Here is a 20,681-nt window from a genome sequence, read left to right on the forward strand (position 1 = left end):
GAGTGGTTTTAGGAAAAGCCTGTGCCCTGCCGTAAATGTAATTGCCCTGCTGCCGCTGATGATGGAAGTGCAGTGCAGTCATTGTGGCACTAGGACTGCGAAAAAAACTAAGGGTTTTCCGCGATCGATAGTTTCAAAATCTCTGCGAGGTTCAGTGAGCGCTTAATTTGCCTGCGAGGTGTCTTCCGTGCTCCCAGTGATAGCTTACATCTCTTGCGCTATTTTTGTGGGCAAACAGCCTACAGGTCGCCAAGTTCATTGACTACACACAGCCCCTTATCTGGCACCTGGTGGAGAAGAAGTCTGGCCACTGGGATCCCTTCATAAGGACCCTCTGCTCGCAAGCACTGTTCAAGCTGAGTGTGGACGACCCGGGCTTCGTCAGGCAGGCCTGCGTGCCCAAGCTCTTGGACGCGCTGCGGAGTCGATACTTGAATACCAGGCTCGGGGCGCTGATGTCCCTGGGTGAGGTCGTGAATTCCCTCTGCGAGCTGGGAGAGAAGAGGGGAGAGACTGTTCACGATGCCCTGGGTAAGTTTTGTCTCATGGTGTTTCAAAGGTGGCGCTACTACAGTGAAAGCTCGTTAATTCGAACCTCGGTAATTCGAATTTTCGGATAATTCGAACTACACTACTTGGTCCGGCCAAGCTCCATAGAGATCTGTGTATAAAAAAGCCCGTTAATTCGAACGCGGGTCGGTTCCGCTACGGATAATTCGAACTACGCGCCGCCGCGTCTGGGCGGCTTGGCGCACATCACGCGGCAAAAAAGAAAAAAAAGAAAAAGAAAGGGGGGGGGGTAAAGAAACACCTCTGCTATCCGCAGGCATAATTAGAGGCTGCGCACGCATGGTAGAAGAACAAATGGTAGCGTAACTCCCATAGAAGCCTGCGTGTCGACTCTGAGCGAGGCTTTAGTTTCCCAGCGCCCCCTGCGAACTGTGAGGCACAACAAACACGTGACGTTGCTTGTGACGTCACAGCAACGTCCTTTTGGCGGGGAATTTGATTGTCTTTTTACTTATGAACGAAAAACAAGGCCAACAACGACGGAGACAGAACGATGCTCGGATAAGGCAGAAAAATGGACACCGTAACTGTTCAGTCAACTTTACTTGACATGGATTTCTACTGTCGTTTTACGTTAACTGAAATGTTACGGCATCTTTAACCACCTTATCATAGCATCGTTCTGCCTCCGTCGTCGTTAGCCTAGTCTTTCGTCGCGCGTCATGTAAACGCATTCTGGGGCTTATTTCTTCGGGCACGTTTGTGAACAAGGGCCTTCAAGTGAGTTCGGCAAGCACATGGATAGAATCACATGGCTTGAGGCATTTCACTAAGGGCATAAATGAATGAAGCTGTGCTGCATAGAAAGCCAGGCTTTATTAATTCACGATTACTTACATAGACGCCTCACGACAATGAAAAATAAGTGTAGGAAAGCGACCACCGCTCATTCGTCACGGTCTACATGAAATCCTCGAAACAAAATGACCTGAGCGTAGGTCTCCAAACGAGACGCGGTGAGATTATAAAAGGGTAAAAGATCTTGCTAACAAAGTACATATCAGCGTCAAAGAACAAAAACAAACGAACGGAATAACGCTAGCGCTAGAACGCCAACCTGTAAGAGCTTAAGTAAGCAATTCAAATTGGGATTGCTAGTATTTAGAAGTTAATGCGTCTGAGAAGTCAAAATATCTACGATATAGCTTTGCTCCAATAAATCTCGCCCTGTTCATGATTCCATTATTTTACTCGCGCTTCGTTTGCCACTGAGAGGAGTCAATGTGAGGTTACAAATTTACAACTTAAGCATAACATGTTCATGAGAAAGATCCAATTGACAATAGGAACATCACTGTGATAACAGCTAAAGCACGTTCAGCGAACGTTGGTGCGGTAATACGACGCAGTAAGCAAAACACGCAGCAAAGGGAGCGGAACGGAAGGCTTTGAGCAATGCGACACGCGTCTTGGGGGCAATAAAATCTCACCTTCACCGCTCAATTAAAACATGCAGCGATACGCCGCTCATGCAGACGTGTATCCGTAAAACAAGCCACCACTTTTGCGACGTGCCTGGGAGGCCTAGCCGAGTCGCCGAGCTGTGACGCAGCATTGTCCCATCGTCCGGAAATGCGCACATGCAGCGGCAATCACTTTCTCATCGAGCACAGACAGTCTTCGCCTTGCTGTAAAGCTCTACCACAACCAGCATAGTAAAATACTGACTGTTTGTTACAGATAACCCACTCTGTACGCAGCACGCAACGATGAACGTTGAACCGGGGCCGATGACGCACCCATACCTTGCCCATACCGCGGATGAAAAAAGCTTCGGACTGAGCCATATCTGAGCTTTGGGCAACTACGCAGCGGATAATAAGTGGCCGAGAGAGGCCGTTAGAAACAAGTTAAAATATTATTAAAAATGTGAAACGTTTTTTCTTACGCAAGAAACAAAAACTGCATTCATTCCTGAGCGAGAATATTATGTTTACTTTCTAATTCTTTGGAGTTCTGGCAGATCTTATTTTCTGTGCGCTAGTAATTTGCCTCACAGTTCACAGGAGCCCTCATCATCGAGTTGATGCCGCTGGCAGTAGGCAGCTGCACGCGTTTTCTTCCAAGTTGCGCGACCAGTTGTACATTGACCTTGGCGCACGTCCAAAACGGGGACAGTATAAGGAACCAGGTAAAACCATGGAAGAGTGGGTAAAACTTAAATGGCGCCATGACCGGCGTGGCGGCCGGCGGCGTTGAAGGGAGGGGACGCGGCCGCGGCAAGGTCAGTGCATGGCCGCTGTTACGTTTCTCCACCGAGAAGTGGGACAGCTGACGCGGCCACCGCATAGCAACAGGCAGAACCGCGAGCGGATCGGCCATTTCGACGCCGTTCATCGGCCGCGCAACGCTTCCTCCCGCCGACAAGTCTCAGCGTGATCCTGCCATGCGCCAAATGTGTATGCGTGCGTGTGTGTGCAAACGCCGGCCAAGCCTGGAGCTCGAGGGAGAGAGCGTCGCCCTCTCCTGTCTGCAGGAGGTGGAGGAGATGAGGTCGGAACACCTGCGATTGAGTCATTCGTCATGAACCAACATGTTTGGCTCTCCCTTTCCTGTGAGGGTCTACCCTTTCCCTGTGAACGGGAAAACCTATAAAAAGCAGCGGCCGACTCCGCTGACGCGCCGTTGGCACGACGCTAGACACCAGCTGTGTGAGAGTGTCTGTAATCTCTCCGGGTCAGCTTCACTGCCCGTTTCTTCCTGATGTTACAGTAAAGGTTGTTTCGTTAAAAGACGCCTCGTCTTTGCTGGCACCTTTGATGCCGTCCGCCGTCCACGCAGCCGCCAGGCCAACGCTACCGAGGGGCGTGCGACCCCCAAACCTAACACCGCGCGGCGGCAGCTGCCTGCTCTCGCTTCTGCGCAACCTCCGTAGCTCGCAACTAAATACTCGTTAATTCCAACCCTGTTAATTTGGAAATAGGGATAAGTACTGTTGGCGCGGTCCCAGCCAATGCCCATAAAAGGCTATGATCTCGGACGGGCACTATGGGTTAAACATTTTTTTTTTTTTTTTTTTTTTTGCGATAGCCATCCATCCTTCCACCCATCAGTCGTCAACGGAAGCACGCGAGTTAGCCGCGATCATGACGCCAGCTTTTAGCACCGTTCGCTCCGATGATTAGAGTGGCAGTAGACGGCGCCGCCCGCCCAAGTCGCTCATAGCATGATAAAGCGACCGTACTGAAAAGGAGGCTTGCGCAACCGGATAAGCGCTGGCACTTTGCCAAGTTCGCTTCCCTCCCTGCGGGAGCTAAAGTCAAAAGATAAACACGCCGTTATCGCCGCGCAGCATCTTGGCGCACTGCCAAGAAATGCGTTGTGGACCGTGAAGGCGCGAAACAGAGGGACGCGCTAACGACTGGCGCCTTTATTATTATTTTTTTTTCTTTCAGATTCGTTGGCACAAATCGGGGCTGGGTGGGTTCATTATGCGAGCGAGTTCGTTACGCGACTAAATACGGTACATTTACCGTAGTACAAACGGTTTTGGTCAGTTTTTTCGAGGCCATTCGATAATTCGAACATCGGATAATTCGAACATTTTTCCCGGTCCCGTGAAGTTCGAATTAACGAGCTTTTACTGTATGTACTTTGTTATGCGGGACCTGCTGTGGTAGATCTGTGGCTGAAGCATTTCAGGGGCTGAGCCCAATTTCGAGGTGTTGAACTGTAGGTGCGGCAGCCATGTTTTGATCGAAATGAAAGACGACGCACCCGTGTGCTTTGCACTGTCATTACACGTTAAAAATAACCCCACTTGGTTAAAATTAGTCCGGTTCCCTGCGCTTTTGGTGTTCCTTATAGCCGATGTGCTGATTCGGGATGGTAAGTCTCATGTACAGCAGTAAAATCTCGCTAATTCAAACACTTAAAAAGTCGTGAAATAGGTGATTTAAACGAAAATTGTAATAAATAATTTAGTCAGAAACGTGTGCAAATGAAGTGCTGTTTAGTCAGTGAAGGGATGGCAACTTGGGGGATGCTTATTAAAAAAAGAAGAGGCAGGGCTTTTCTACAGTTCTAGCTATCTTTCGAAGGCACTCAAGACAATTCTGGAGGCCTAAAAAAAAAAAAAAAGAGCGCCAATTTGGGTTCTTTTCTTTCTTTTTCTTTTTTTTTTTTTTCAGGCAGCACGGATAGCAAGTCAAGTGCCAGTTAGGGTGGCTTTCCCACATCGTATATGTGCGACTTTGAAAAACGGCTTACAGTCACCACTTTTTGCTCGTGTATGCGTCCCTGTCCCCCAGACCCAGCCTGCTTGTATCCGAGATAGAAGTTATCAAATGGTTCATGCCTATGACCCTAAGGCACTGCACAGAAGCCACCACTGTTCTCCTCATGAGGTCGTTTTCGTGAGAACGGGTGCCTTATATGTTGGCTCGTTGGCTTTCTTTGACGCTTCACCCCTTTGCACCTAGACAGGATAGGAAAGACACTGGGGCGAGTGAGCACCGCTGATCGGCTTTTCATGTCGGGAGTGCTCGTTAACACGTGACCAGTTGATCGCAAAACGTGTTATGCGACCACAATTTCTTGAAATTTCGAATGTGGTAACCAGGAAATCGTGTTATCCCGGAACATATTAATCGAGAGAAGAATAGTGTAACTCAATAGGAGATGTTTTATTGCCCGCGATTTTAAGTGTATGACATGGGAAATTATCAGTCGGGAACATATCAACGAGGTTCTACTTCAGTAAACCCTCGTAACACGAAGTTGTAAAATCCGGGAAAAATTTCGAGATAAGCGGAGTTTCGAGTTAAGAAAAATTCCGAAAATTTCTGGCGACAGTCCCTGGCGATCAGTCGTGCGATGCCGCCACCAATGCCTGTCGTTCTTCGCTGAAAAACAAACTTCGCTTGCAAAAAAAAAAAAAAAACAGAAATTGAGTAGCTATTTTCTAAAAACCCAGAACCATGCCCAGAACCTGAGCACGACAGCGACGAGCGGAAATTCTTTGGTGACCCGTCACGTCTGTCGATGTTCCACTGCACAAGGGGAGCTTTTATATAATAAACGCAGAATTGTCAGGAAAAATTTGAACTTTATTACTTTATTATTTTGGCAGGAAAAACTGGGTAATGCTTGTCTGCTTCGTGTTGGCATTCGGCCCGACAAAATCGTCCTCGAGCTGCTGAACGCATAACATGAGCCGTTGGTCGCCGCCGCCACATTCAACTTTGTTGCGGAGCAAGCATAGGAAGTTTCTTGTTTCTGCAGTCGTGGGCACTTCTATAGGCTCTTCATCATCAGCCTGATCACCACCTTCGTTGACTGTCATTTCAACAATTTCGGCGTCGGACAGCATCCCGGTAACAGGCACGTCCGCTTGATATAGCGCATATTCTTCAAAAGTGATGTCGACTTCGGCATCGCCAGCGCAACCAGTAGCTTTGTGAACTTCATCACAGAGTTTATCGCAATCACTGAACTCGTCAGCGTCTGGTTCGAGCGATTTCTTGCTGCGCGAAAAGCCAGCGTGTGCGAAGCAATTCGCAATCGTCAGTGGCCGGACTTGTCGCCAAGCTTCGGCGATCAGGTGGACTGCACTCAGTAAGTCTATTTCGTACTTCTTACCGCTGTCATAAGAACACGAAATTCGATGCAGGAGGCTCTTTCTATAAAATTTGCGAGCAACCTCAATGACTCCTTGGTCCATCGGCCGGAGCACGGACGTCATATTCGCAGGCAGGAACTCCAGCATAACTGCCTCCAAGTTGTCGATTTTTCCATGGCTGGGGCAGTTGTCCACCACGAACAACACTTTCCTACCGTCCTTCACCAGTCTGCGATCAAGAGCACATACGTACTCTTCAAAGAGTGCCGCAGTCATCCAGGCTATTTTATTGGCGCAGTAGGTCACGTCTTTCGGGAGCCGTGCATTTCGGAAGCACCGTGGATTTTGTGACTTGCCGATAATCAGCAGCGGCAGCTTTTCATCGCCGATGGAGTTGGCTCCAAAAAGTATTGTTACCCTGTCTTCGCGCTGCTTAGCGCTTATGCACGCTGCTCCCTTCGGCGTGTATGTGCGGCTAGGCAGCATCTTATAGAAGAGTGCTGCTTTGTCGAGGTTGAAGATATCCTTGCCTGCTTAAGCCTTTTGTAGCTCAGCGAGGCGGTGGTTCTGCCAGTTGTCAGCAGCCCCTTCATCAACGGTGCCGCTCTTGCCGTGGACTGTCTTCGAAGCAACGTTGTTTCTCTTCTTAAACCGTTCAAACCAGCCATTGCTGCAATTGAAGCCCATGCAGCCCATCTGCAATGCTAGAGCGTCTGCCTTTTCTATCATTTGGGTGGTCACGGGAAGGTTGGCTGCCTTGACATTCTGGAGCCACAACATCAGTGCTGCTTCTACCTCCAGGAATTTTGAGGCCCGAATCTGCTTTCGCTTGCTTGAGAAGCTTTGCTCGAAGTCGTCCAATACCTTCTGCCTGTTCTTTAATATTGTCGAGAGCGTCGACAATAGGATGTCAAATTCTTTGGCGATGCTTGTTTTTGACTTTCCTCCTTTATCTACTTCCTTGATTAAGGTGACTTTTCTCTCCAGCGTCAGAGATTTGCACTGCTTAGGGCGGGACATCGTCGTCCATTGCGGACACCACATACACAGCAAAAATCAGTCAACGCTTCGTGCACATAGCGCGACGAAACCACACAATCACTAACCGGTATGCACGTGCAAAGGACAGCTGACCGAACCATGCCGAACCGACTGTCCAATAAAAACCCATCAGCCCCCGTGCGCGAGCGGCGCTCACGTGACTGCTCCCAAGGCGAAAAACGGCTGCGTCCGCGGGAATTTTGTATTCGCTCTTCGAACGTGACCGCGTTCGGCGCCGGCGCTTAGTATAGGAACAAAGTACTCGCTCAGAGCCCGTATCACATTTCGGTAATGGCCTTTGCCTTCGGTCCTTCTGGTAAAAATTTCAAGATATCCGCATTATGCCCGAAAAATGCTTCGAGATAAACAGGAGCTAATACATAGCACCTATGGGGGGTGAAGGCGTGGCACGGAAAAATTTCGACAACCGATTTTTCGAGATATGCGAGTTCATGTTAACAAGTGTTTACTGTATATATCGACATCATACTTCACCTTCCAATCTGTTTATAAGCATTAGAGTTGTGAACAAAGCTAGGAAAACCGAAGTACTTGTACGTAACTACACATAATCAAGCACTGATAATTTGATAGTTTGTGTGACTACGCGATATCAGGAAGTTGGGATGGGCTCACATCTCGGGCTGTTCACTTCAGGTGGGAAGGTGGAATAAAAGAATCAGCCTTCCAATGCTTTTGGATGCAGAGTTGGGCATGCTACTCCTAGGCCACGCAGGCATGTTCATACGGCTGGGTTAAAGTAGGGCCTTATATGTTGGATGGTAGCCTATGCTATCACGTCATACTCTTATTGCAGGAGATTAAGTTTCCCTTGTAATTACAGTGAACCCTCGTTAACTCGAAGTTGTAAAATCCGGGAAAAATTTCGAGATAAGTGGAGTTTCGAGTTAAACAAAATGCCAAAAATTGCTGGCGACAATTCCTGGCGATCAGCCGCGCTACGCCGCCGCCAATGCCTGTCGTTGCGTGAGTTCCGTTGCGCACAGAGCAACGGAACTCGGCGACAGAGGTGCATTTTCAGCGTTGCTTTGTTAGCGCTGCCTCGTCGTTCAGTCAGGGGGATTACAATTACGCTATATCCCGTTTCTAACACTAAACAGCATGACGTACGGTAAAACAGTGATGAATTTTGTTGTAGAGCATCGTGTGTAAAAAAAAAAGGTCGCAGCTCAGCGGTGCGCTACTACACTGCGATGCAAGCAGCGACTTCCTCTTGCTCCTTTCGAAAATTAAGAATATCTAGCCACACTAGCCTTTTTATTTTCCTTTACTACCCTACCAAGCTTTTACTGATTTGTCTCAATGTGCTCATATATGCACGGATCAGACGCTCAAACCCGACTAGGAAAACAAACTTCGTTCACGCAAAAAGAGAAAAAGCCAGGACAGAAATTGAGTAGCCCACAGCCTTCTGCGATTGGCTGTCTAGCAAGCTGCTTCTGGGTGATACACGAAATTTTCTACAAAGCCAGAACCTGAGTGCGACAGCAACGAGCGAAAATGCTTTGGTGGCCCTTGACTCGTCGCATCCGTCGACGCTCTACTGCACAAAGGGAGTTTTTGTAATAAACGGAAAAGAATTCTCAGAAAAAACTCGACTTTATAATTATAATTTTTGAAGGAAGAACTGGGTAATGCTTGGCTTTGTAGAAAATTTCGTGTATCACCCAGAAGCAGCTCGCTAGGCAGCCAATCGCAGAAGGCTTTGGGCTACTGAATTTCCGTCCTGGCTTTTTTTTTTTGCGTGAGTGAAGTTTGTTTTCCTAGTCCGGTTTGAGCGAAGAACCTGCCGACGCTCACTTCGTCCGATCCGTGCTGCGGATACCACATACACAACAAAAATCAGTCACCGCTTCGTGCAGATGGCGCGACGAAACAGAACTACACAATCACTAAATCACTCTTGCTGGTATGCACGTGCGGAGGGCAGCTGACTGAACACGCCCAATAAGACTCATCAGCCCCCGCGTGCGATCGGCGCTCACATGACTGCTCCCAAGGTGAAAAACGGCTGCGTCCGCGGGAATTTTGTATTCGCTCTTCGGACGTGACTTCGTTCGGCACTTAGTATAAGAACAAAGCACTCGCTTGGAGCCGTTATCACCTTTTGGTAATGACCTTTGCCTTTGGTTTTCCGGTCAAAATTTCGAGATATCCGCATTACGCTCGAAAAATGCTTCGAGATAAACGGGAGCTAATACATAGCACCTATGGGAAGTGACAGCGCGGCGTGGAAAATTTTCAACTTAACCAATTTTTCGAGATATGCAAGTTCGTGTTAACGAGGGTTTACTGTACTTCAATTCGTTCTGACGAGACGTTATAGCATTGTCATTCCATGTTTGTTCCAGCTCCTTTTTGCACTGATTGCTATAAGTATAGTTTTCTTTCTTCTTTTTTTAAATCTGTTATATTGCTATAAACTCTTTTCTTGTAACACAGGTTTTTACCCAACATTGCTGCATTGCTAGCTCCACGCGTCATCGCTGGTTTGACGAATTAGAACTTAAACAATGATGCTAAGGGCTTTTATTCCTGAGCAGGTTTACAACAGATCCTTGGAGTCTAAAGTAAAAAAAAAAAAAGAAAATTGTGTGCCTTAAAGAAACTCTTTTTCAGTCTGGGCTGTGGGATGTCAGTGCACGTTAAAGGTCCCCAGTTGGTCGAAATTACTCTGGAGCCCTCCACTACGGCACCCCTTTCTCTCTTCCCCCTTTCACTCCCACCTTTTTCTCTTCCCCTATGGGGTGGTTCTGATGTCCACAGAGGAAGTGGGGCAGTTACTGCTCCTTTTCTTTCCTGTGAACCAATTATTATTATTAGTACTATTAACAATGTGACCTAATATGGTGGCTCGCCTTTTACTTGCCGATTTCCAGGTGTCCATACCGTGGAAGTGCTCAATGGACTGGCATCAAAATATGAAGAGGATAAGCTCTTCAGCAGCATTGGAGGGGATCAGATGAAGGAGGCCTTTTGCTTCTTCATATGCAAGCTCTCCATCTCCCATTTTCCTATTAACAAGTCACAGCCGGTTCTTGGTAAGTGTTTCTTCTCTACTGTTATTTTTTTTCTCGCTCTTATCTGCGCAAAAACTGAAGACAACCATTTGAGTTCATTTCTGTCACACTAAGAGGACACTTATTTCTTATCTGTCTTATCTCTCTTACCTTATTTCTTTTTTTTGACTAGGGAAACGTGAGAGGTTAAGGATGTGCATAACGAGCACTGCCCTGCTATCTATGAAAATACCGTCTACCTCTGGGGGACTAGATTAGCCCGTGAACAACTGGCCGAAATAAGAACAGTTGAAAAAAGGCACATGCGTTCACTCGTGTCTTGTTTTCTCACAAACTGTAATCCCGTCCCGGTCTTTCCTAGTGACGTGTCCTTGTGCACTCAACCCGTGTTCCTCGTTTCCTCGTTCCCTAGACCAGTGGCTCTCGGTGATCACTCGGTGCCTGCAACGTGACGACAGCAGCCTCAGGGTCAACGCTTGCGCGGCACTTTCGGCTCTGCTGAGAGAGTACTGCCAGGAGGAGGCCGACCTCTGTGACAGAATTGTCACCGACTATCTCGAAGGACTCAATGCAGCCACCGAAGGAGTTCGCTGCAACTTTGCTCACGCGCTTGGTGAGTGCGTGCCACCGGCGGGAAAAGATTGCATCGAATTTGTCGATTGTGTGCGCGTCTAGTTGTAGGGTCACTAGCTGCGAAGGTTGGGCGTGGTGCTCATTGATATAACCATGTGACCCTGTAACCCTGTGGTAGTGTAAAGGTTTACTTTTCGCTTTTTGGCAATTCAGGCAGGGAACACACACACACACGCACACAAACACTATGATATGCCAAGTTTCTTGATGTACTCATGCATCCGTGCACCGTGATGTTTTCATGAAGGGTATTTATTAGTCTTGCAAATCATATTACAATGCCTATGCCATCCATAATTAGATCTTGAAGCATGTGCCACACATGATACATTAGCTAGGTTTGTAAGGAAGTTATTTTGCTTTTTATCTTTTGTAAGGGCTTTACATAAACAAAATTCCTAATAATGTTTCATATTTACTAAGTTTAGCTCTTTAGGCATCTTGTCAGTTGAGCATGCGCAGGTGAGTTTTTGACGATTTTAACAATCTTGTTTCTGAATACGTTTAAGCTTTATTAGATTATTAGATGTGCTCTTTCCCCACACAAGGAAACAGTAGCACAAAGTGGAAGTGCAGGAGGGAAGTGAGCAGGTGATCAGTTATAGCGAATCCATGAATGAAACTGCGAAAATTGAACACAGTGTAATGCTCTGGATATCACCTCTATTGTATAGGCTTAGGAGAAAACTCGAAGCGAGTGGCATCGCGAAGCAGCAAGCGCTGCAATCGGGCGCCAGAAGCAGCTCGCGCAGGCGCCGACGCTCGAGGGGCGAAGTCTTAGCCTCGTCTGCTACGACGCTCGGCGCTCGGGAGCAGTGCGCGATTTTCGTTGTTTTATTGCAACTAAGCCAATATGTTGCACTAAAACTTTGCGACGCCAGCCTCTGGGCCTTCATTTGCGAAATTGAGGTTGTGCAAACTGCCCCTGACAGCATGCTTTTTTTTCATCATCGGCATACTGACCGCGAGCAGGTATATTTGTCCGCTTTGTCTGCTGCCGTAATACGCCGCGACTAGAAAGAGACAGAGAAACATGTACGCAGTGTGCTCGGTCTTTATTTGATCACAAAAGAAAAAGTTACTAAACAAAAAACTACTCCCAAACGGCTGTACGAGTGAAACACAATGAAACAAACTGATACGAATGAAGGAAATATAGAGGAAGGAAATCTATGCTGACGGTGCTGCGTCTCGGCAACACTGTCTTACCCCCACATAGCGGTGCCCTCCGGCAGGAAAAGGCACACGTCACGCTCTGAACTTCACTTAGTATCTCGTGATGTCTGCACCAGCAGCAATGGCAGCGCTCATTCTGGAGGGCAGGGAGGCGTAAAGTGACTCGGTAAGGGACGTGTTCATGTGCAGCGCTTCCTATTCGGCGAGAATTGTGGACCAGAGTCTATCCTCAGACAGCCATGCAGAGCGTGGCGCGCCAGAGATGCTTTTAACGATCCCCTAACAATTTCTACTGTCGAACCCGGATATATCGAACTCGAAGGGGATCGCGAAATACCGTATTTACTCGCATAATGATCGCACTCGCGTAATGATCGCACCCCTGAATTTTGAGGTCAAAATTCCATTTTTTAAATTCCCCGCGTAATGATCGCACCCCGAACATGGAGCCGCCTGGTGGTTGATCTGCAGTCATCCCGCAGCGAATGCATTCCGACGAGTTCCCAACCTAGTCTAGTAACGTTGGAGTTCCCATGATTCCATGCTTTGCGGCGTTCGCCATTTTGCAATTCGGCAGCGTCGTAGCGTGCTTTGTGTTTTTGTGCGAGTTTACGCCATTTCACCATGGGGCGGTATGCCAGTTACACCGCCGCGTTTAAGCTCAAGGCTGTCGACTATGCACTGGAGCATGGCAACCGCGCTGCTGGTAGGCATTTCGGCGTGGACGAAATGAGGATACGCTATTGGAAGAAGCAGCGCTAGAAGCTGATGGCTACGAACAAGACACGGCGGGCGTTCCGTGGACCCAAAACGGGCAAGTTCCCTCGTGTTGAGGAGGCGGTCCTAGAATACGTGAGAGACCTGCGCAAGGATGGTTGTGCAGTGTCATTAGAAATGATACAGATGCAGGCGCGCACAACTGCCAGGAAGCTGGGAATCGCCGCAAAGGATTTCCGCGCTAGCTCCGGTTGGACGACTCGCTTTATGCGACGGAATGGACTTTCCCTGAGGCGGCGGACGTCGTTGTGCCAGCGGCTCCCAGCTGCGTATGAAAGCAAAGTGATAGACTTCCATCACTTCGTCACTAGGCTTCGCAAAAAATGCGGTTACCTCATGTCGCAAATTGGAAACGCCGGTCAAACTCCACTGACGTTCGACATGCCCCGGAATACAACGGAATACAAACCGTTCAAGGACAACGTTCGACGACTTTATGCTGAGTGGATGGCGATGGGCCAGCATGATTTGACGCCGAGCGGAAAGATTAGAAGGCCATCCGTGGAGATGCTGTGCTCGTGGATCACAGAAGCGTGGAGCAGTATCCCCGACGAGGTAGTGGCTAAGAGTTTTAAGAAGACAGGCATATCTAACGCTTTGGATGGAATGGAAGATGACTTCCTGTGGGATTGTGAAGATGCTCCCAGCGACGACACTGCCGTTTCCGATGAGTCGTGCAGCAGTGAAAGCGAGGATGGCGAGGATTCAGACTTTGATTAGAGTACTGACGAAAAAAAATAAATGGGCATTGTGCACTCCATGTGATGCTTAATGTGCGTGTTTATTGCGAAGGTAAGCCTTACTCAGCTTTTATTTTTGGTTGTAATCGAGATATATGTTCTAAGACGTCTGACCTGCAACTTGTTTGCGTTTTCGGTGCTCAAAAATTTTTTGTAGAAAATTTACCCCGCGTAATGATCGCACCCCGAAATTTGCGTCAGTATTTAAAAAAAAAAAGTGCGATCATTATGCGGGTAAATACGGTAGTTCGATATATTGATAATTCGATATACAGAAATCGGCTTGTGACGGCACTTACGATGCGAAAAAACGATACCGTATTTGTCGCGTAATCAACCCACTCGCATAATGAACCCACCCTCCACTTTTGCACCCGAGAATTTGAAAAAAAGAAAAAAAAAATGCGTTAAGGCCAGCTCGCTCACATGCAAGTGACTGAACGATCTCAGTGACGAGCGGCAGCGACAGAGCGAAAATTTTCAAACTTGTTAGAACTGCGTCCCTCTCGGCGCTCGAGCCACCGCGGCAGCTCAAAACAAGGTTTCTGTGTCGCCGCAGAGGCAGACATCGCGAGCATTTTCGCTTGCATGTCGATGGCACGCGTCAGTCCCGTTTCGGTCGTCTCATCCACAGCTCATTGGCAGCGTGCCAAGATGCTGCGCAGCGATAACGTCAGGACGCGTTTATCTTTTGATAGCTCCTGGGTGGCGGGGAGTGAACTTGGCAGAGTGCCCGTGATGGCTTGATTTCACAAGCCTGGTTCGATTTATCACGCCGCGCTTGGTGCGGGTGTCATGATCGCAGCAGCTGACCGCGTGCTTTTGCTGATTTATACATGCAAAGATAAACGATAAAAAAAAAAAAAAACCTGCTGCTTCCAAACGTCCGCAGCCGCCATATCTTACGCTACGCCGCGCGTACAGCACGATAAGAAAGGATGACTCTCAAAAAAAAAAAACAAAAAAAACAGAGAGCTGCCACTGCTTAACATCCACAGGCGCCATAGCCATGTCCGCCGCCGCACCGCCGCACGCAGAGGGTTCGCAACACATGCTGGAGAAAGCGTCCGACGTCTCTTAAAACGGGCTGAGCTGGCTTGGCGCATGGGTTGCTCGTGCTGACGGAGAGAGATAGCTCAGAAAAAGAATGGGCACGCCCATTCACATGGCTTGCAAACGTCATGTGTTGGCGTACGGGAGACGACAACGGCGATGCGCGCGCCTTTGGGGAGTGGGCGCGGCGCTGCCCAGACCAGCCGTCACTGAACTGTCCCCTCTCATTCCTTCCGCGCGTGGCTTGAAAACGTCACGCGGCAAATGGCCAAGGGTGATGCGATCGTCTTTGAGGAAGGCACACTTTCCAGTGCGTGCGTGTGGAGTTCGATATATCGAACGACCGGTGAAATTGAGTTCGATATATAACGCGGCTTTCCTATACATTTACATGGGATTTCCAAGGGGATATTGCGTGAGTTCGATATAACCAAAATTCGATATAGCCGGGTTCGACAGCCGGGTTCGACTGTATAATGTTGAGGCCATCGGCCATACCATGCTGAATACGCCGGTTCTCGTCCGATCACCGAAGCTAAGCAGCATTGGGCTCGGTCAGTACTTGGGAGGGAGACCACCTGGGAACACCGAGTGCTGATGGCACTTCTTAAGCCCGTTATACTAAGTGGCACGGGCCGAGGCTCTTTATTTTTCTTTCCTTTTCTGCCTCAACATAACATATGTATAATGTTGAGGTCCGGTGGCTGGGGCGGCCACTCCAGCACAGTAACACCGCGTTCTTCGAGCAGCTCGTTCACAACGCAAGCGTTTGTTTCTCGCGTTTGTTTCTTTCTGCCACCTTTCTGTAAGTGTGTACAGAGTAAAGCTGTGTGGCAAAGTCTGAAGTGAACCCCGCTGGGGTGGCGCAGTGGTTACGGTGCTCGACTACTGCTGCCAAGGACACGGGATCGAATTCCGGCCTTGGCGGCCGCTTTTCGATGGAGGCGAAAGCAAGGTGCCCGTGTGCTGTGCGATGTCAGTGAACGTTAAAGAACCCCAGGTAGTCGAAATTTCCGGAGTCCTCCACTATGGTGTCTCTCATAGCCTGAGTCGCTTTGGCACGTTAAACCCCCACAAACCAAACCAAACAACGCGAGCGGTGTGGATGGGCGACCTGTCTTGCTGGACTATGTAGTCGCCTTTTAGGAATGGGCCGTCAAGAATGTAAGGAATTAAAACGTCTATGATTCCCGCATACTTTTCGGCGGTGAACTTCCCTTCGAGATGTATTAGCGGTCCAAGTCCATCTTTACTTATGTATGCCCAAACGCTGACACTTGTACGCCCGCTCGCCGCAACCTGTTGTAGATACTGAGGCATGTAGCTGATAAAAAGCGAACAAGCGTCCATTGAGTTCCGATAGTTTAAACCACGTACCTCAGCTTTCCTTTGAATCTGGGCTAGCTTCACTTTACCGGTTCAAGTTCACAGCACTGTTGCGAGCGCTGGTTCAAATCACAAGCTCATGCACCCCCCGCAGACTCTGTGATTAAACTGCAATACAGACTGAAATAAGTGGTGTCATCATGGCGCATTAGGCCAATTTAATAAGCAGTTCTGTTAACCAAATATATTTGAAATATTTGTATAGGTGAAGGACTATTTTCTGAATTTTTATGATTTATCTGCTGAAAAAATAAGGCTAGAAGTGCACCTCTGTCAGAAAACATAAATATTTATTCTAAATATCCAGATATAGTAAATTAATAATTAGTGGGTATACAGTAAAATGTACCATGTTTTGACAGGCGCCAAACTCGTGCTCTTTCGTCACCAGTGGTCGTAAAAGTGGATTCGTCACTGAATATACTACATTTTTCCGCTCTTCAATGGACCACCTCTCATGCTCTCTTGCGAAACCTAGCCGCTTTGCCTTGTTCTCATTCCGAAGCAGAGGCTTTTGAGCTGCTGCTCTACTCTTCAGGCCTGCTTCATTCAGTCGCTGCCTGACGATAGCCTTCGATGCCTTCAGCTTCAAGCTTTGCCTTATTTCTTGAAATGAAGCGGGGGGGGGGGGGGGGGGGCATGTGCAGCAGGAGCAACTATCAACAAATCCTCATCTTTTGTTGTGGCCCTTGGCGGACGTCCACAGGGAGCATCCTTGATGCGTCCTTTCTTGTATGCTTGCAAAATCCTGTTTACAGCTTTTAGAGACCTTCCCATAATCTCGGCTATCTTTTTTTTAGTATAGTCCCTGCAATATGGTCCCACAATTTTGAATCTCTCTTTCTCTGGAATACGGGCCATGTGCACAAGGCAAAGTCTGATCGCAGACAGTATCATACTGCTCTTGTCAAATAGAAAAGCTGGAATGAGGTATGGAAGATGAGCGCCGAGAGCAGTCTTCAATCTTTTAAAGCTGCCGGTATCTGCATCGAGTCACGCCAGTATTTTTTTAGCAGTGACTGAAGGAAGATGACGAGGCTTGCTGGCTTTTCAGCACTATTTCTTCCGACCTTAAGCAGTTTAAGAAACACAAAATCACCAGTATAAGAAACACAAAATCACCAGTAGGTCCACCACTCATAGTAGGTCCACCACCGCATGGCGCGTGGTTTGATTTGAAAAGTTCCTGACGAAGCCAATATACACACCGCTGACGTCTAGAATGAGCGCTGTTATCGCTCTGGCTGGGGACATGACAATATACTAAGTGAAGTTCAGAGCGTGACGTGTGCGTTTTCCCGCCACATCTTTCTGGGGGTAATAAAGTATTGTCGAGATACAGCTTTGTCAGCATCCATTTCTTCCTTTAGGTATTTCTTTCACTCGGATTAGATCGTTTCATTGTGTTTGACTCGTACAGCTGCAGGGGCTATTTTACGTTTAGTAATTTTTCAGTTCGTGGTCAAATAAAGGCTGAACGCACTGCGCACAGTTTGGTGTCAGTTCTTGGAGTATTACGACAACGCACACAGTGGACAGATAGAGCTGCTCGCAGTTAGTACCCTTGTCCTCCTAATGAAGAGAAAGTGACACATGCTCTGAAGGGAAGTCTTTACAGGCCCATTATTGGCAGTGAAGACCCAAAGGTTGCCGTCGCAAAATTTTAGTGCAGCGTATCGGCTTAGTTGCCGCAAAACAACGAAAACCGCGCACTTCCCGGCGAGCGCCGAGCGTCGTAGCAGACGACGCGACTCCGCCCCTTGAGCGTTGGCACCTGGGCGAGCTGCTGCTGACGCCCGATTGCAGCGCTCGCCGCTTCGCGATGCCACTCGCTTCGAGTTTTCCCCTAAGTGTGAAACAGCCTGTACAGTTACAATGATGGAGGGTTGACGCACAAGAGCCACGCAGCACCTCAACACATTCACACACATTTTCCTCCTTGTCCTTCGACTGTGTCTATCATTTGATCATCTCTTCTGTAACACTAGGCCAAAAAATCTTCATAAATGCTTCAAATATGGAGGTTCTGCAAAGACGCGCACTGCGGCAATCTTTAGTGGGTCAGGCCAAATGCTATTTTAGTCCATTAGGAATCACAGCACTGTGGTCTTCTCGGAAATTATTTCATCAAAGCAGCACACGCACACCTTCGGCTAGGGTGGTGCCTATGAGTCGTTTTAAAATCGCTGGGCCATTGCACAACCCATAACGCATCACATCAGATTCATTAAGTCAGTCAGGGGTCACAAATGTTACCTTTCCTTAGTGTCTCTCTCTCACATATCTCTGCCCATCTGCAACTTGGCTATATAACCAACTCCGCAGGCAGGCAAGCCAAGCGTCCTTCCATATGCCGCATGCAATGCGCATAGTGTTATCTCTGTGCCGCGATAAGGCGTGTCGCGATGCTATGTTAGTTGAAAGTGTGGGTTCAGAGTTTTTGAGCCTCAAGTCAAGCGTTCATGCCTTTTGCGGAAGGCTACATGCGATACCTAATGTGCGCGCGATGATGAGATACAAGCATATTCGATGTCGTCAGCGTATGCGTAATGGGGCTTTGCCATTTGCTCACTAGCAAGAAAGCTTCCGCACCACACCGTTGAAGCATGCTGCTTTCTTGCGGTATTCGGCGATGATGCGCGAAAGCTATCTTATGAGAGGTTGAGCTTTTCCCTCGCACTTTTTCGCAGTGGTGCACAGAAGTTATCGTGGAGAGGTGCTTTCTTGTGGAGAAGCATGTTAAATATTTTTTCTTAGAAGTGCCATGCACGGATACCTCGAGAGTGCTGTTGCGTGTGGTCGCGGTGGTTCGCTGTTGCTGCGAAAGTTGATCTTAACCAATAGACACGCGGAACTGTTCATCTTAAGCAGACTTTTTAAAATTAAGTTTATGGGAAACGAATCAGTGGTCTCACCTTTCTCAGTGCTCAGCTTATCCCAGAATCCATCTCAGCTGAGTTCATCTTAACGGGAGTCTGCTGTGAAGTGGATATGATCTCTTTCTTTACTGCATGTTTTTGCTCTGTCATAATATATATTGATTTTGTTGCTTTTCAGGATCTCTTCCGAGCTTTCTCCAGAGGCGGCACTTGGAAGCAATCCTAGGAGGACTCAAAAAGACTGCGACTGCACAAGGTCGGGAACACATAGACTCCAAGACGGAAGCACTGCTCTCCCTGGCACGGCTCTGCATCTCCGTCGGTGTTGGGGAAGTTGGCGTTACGCAGACACAGATAGAATCTGTGCTCGACGTCTTTGCCCAAGAAATGGCCAACTACACTCGCTGCCCCAAAAGGGGCGACGCTGGAGTAGCTGTTAGGAAGGCCTGCATGACGTCGTTCAAGGTGGCTGGGAGTTTTGCTCTGACGCATACATTTATTGACAGCTGTGAACTTTGATGTGCAAGGGTGTTAGGTTGGTAGTGACAGCTCATGTGTGCATGTGTGTGTACAGGTCATGTCTTCAGCATCATCTAAATTAGTTCATAGTTTTCGCTACTTTTATGATTTCGTAGCACTTTTTTGACTTCAGCTCTTGTAGTGTTATTAGACACATAACTCAGTTGCGAATTTCTAGTTGCGGCTCCACATCACATCGCGATCGCACTTTGCAATCGCTGCAAAAGCAGTTTGCCAGCATATACAGTTTTGGCATGATGGCCATGAGGCTCTTAATCTGATTTTCAAGCTGGAAGAGGCTGAGTTAAGCAGCATCAATACAGCCATGAAGCAGATTGCGATTTACAGCTATTTCAGCAGTAAATAAACATAAAGTTGGGAGGTGCAGTCGGCATGAGGTGATCCACCAAGAAAATGCAATGTGTAAATGAAAGCTATAATACACTTTTGCGACAGGATATGGCCTTTTTTTTTGTATATTTTAGCGATAGGGTGCCTACGTCGAAATGACTTCTGGTTAGAAAATGTGAACGTGGTGCCCTGCTTGTAAGGGACCTCTCATATAAGAGACAAAAACTGCTCCCCAGTGCATGTCCTTTATAAAGGGCTTCAACTGTATATGATAACAAGCTCCTCAGTAAAGGCCTCCAGGACCGAGTTTGAAGCTGGCGCTCATAAAAATAATGGGCAATGCAGACGCATGCTTAAAGGGCAACTCCGGAGGTTTTTTGACATTCGAATATTCTAATAAAAATTTTACTGTATATTCTCCACTCCATCCTGACGCATTCTACAAAATTTGGGCGCCGTACGATAATCCGTTCGCGCGCAACACGACTTTAAAATATGCTGCTTTCATGGATTAAGTTGAGACTATTTCTGCCGGCAACACTGAGTTTCTGACGTCACAAACAGTATACCGGCGTTACTGTCCACTTCCCGCATGATTATGAAATTGTGAGGCTTATATTGAACTACCTCAGACATTTTATGCAATGCTTCATGATTTCCATACGTTATTTTCACCATCCAATGCACGTACGAGTGTTTTTCTAATACTGAGTGTGACGTCACCATTTCGTCACCTGGGACGTCGTTTCTGGCCGTGAAAGCAGTTTCGGTTTCGATTTGCTGTTTTTCTTTTTTTAAAAATACTTCTAATTGGAATTTCGAAAAGCGGTTTTTTGTGTTGGAGTCAGGACGTGCCGAGGAATGTAATTCAATGAAAAACAGAAATTGATGGAAAAACCACCGGAGTTGACCTTTAAGCATGCTGATTTCAGTGCACACATTGTAAAAATTCACC

General features: G+C 47.7%; 1 protein-coding gene and 1 non-coding gene across 2 annotated transcripts in view; both read left to right on the plus strand.

Annotated features, from left to right (window-relative positions):
• The window catches only part of Tbcd (tubulin folding cofactor D), a 71,610-nt gene that overhangs the window by 27,937 nt on the left and 22,992 nt on the right, over positions 1-20,681 (plus strand). The window contains exons 9-12 of the mRNA XM_084607232.1: positions 239-531; positions 10,072-10,233; positions 10,625-10,825; positions 19,035-19,321. Of these exons, the coding sequence (XP_084463358.1) occupies positions 239-531; positions 10,072-10,233; positions 10,625-10,825; positions 19,035-19,321 (943 nt within the window). The remainder of the gene's footprint in view (positions 1-238; positions 532-10,071; positions 10,234-10,624; positions 10,826-19,034; positions 19,322-20,681) is intronic.
• LOC146186502 (5S ribosomal RNA) lies at positions 15,076-15,194 on the plus strand. Its single transcript, XR_014708358.1, has one exon. It is a non-coding gene; the product is annotated as a 5S ribosomal RNA (ribosomal RNA).

Source organism: Amblyomma maculatum, chromosome 6 (genome assembly GCF_055883805.1).
Source record: "Amblyomma maculatum isolate TAMU_Amacu chromosome 6, ASM5588380v1, whole genome shotgun sequence".
NCBI lineage: Eukaryota > Metazoa > Arthropoda > Arachnida > Ixodida > Ixodidae > Amblyomma > Amblyomma maculatum.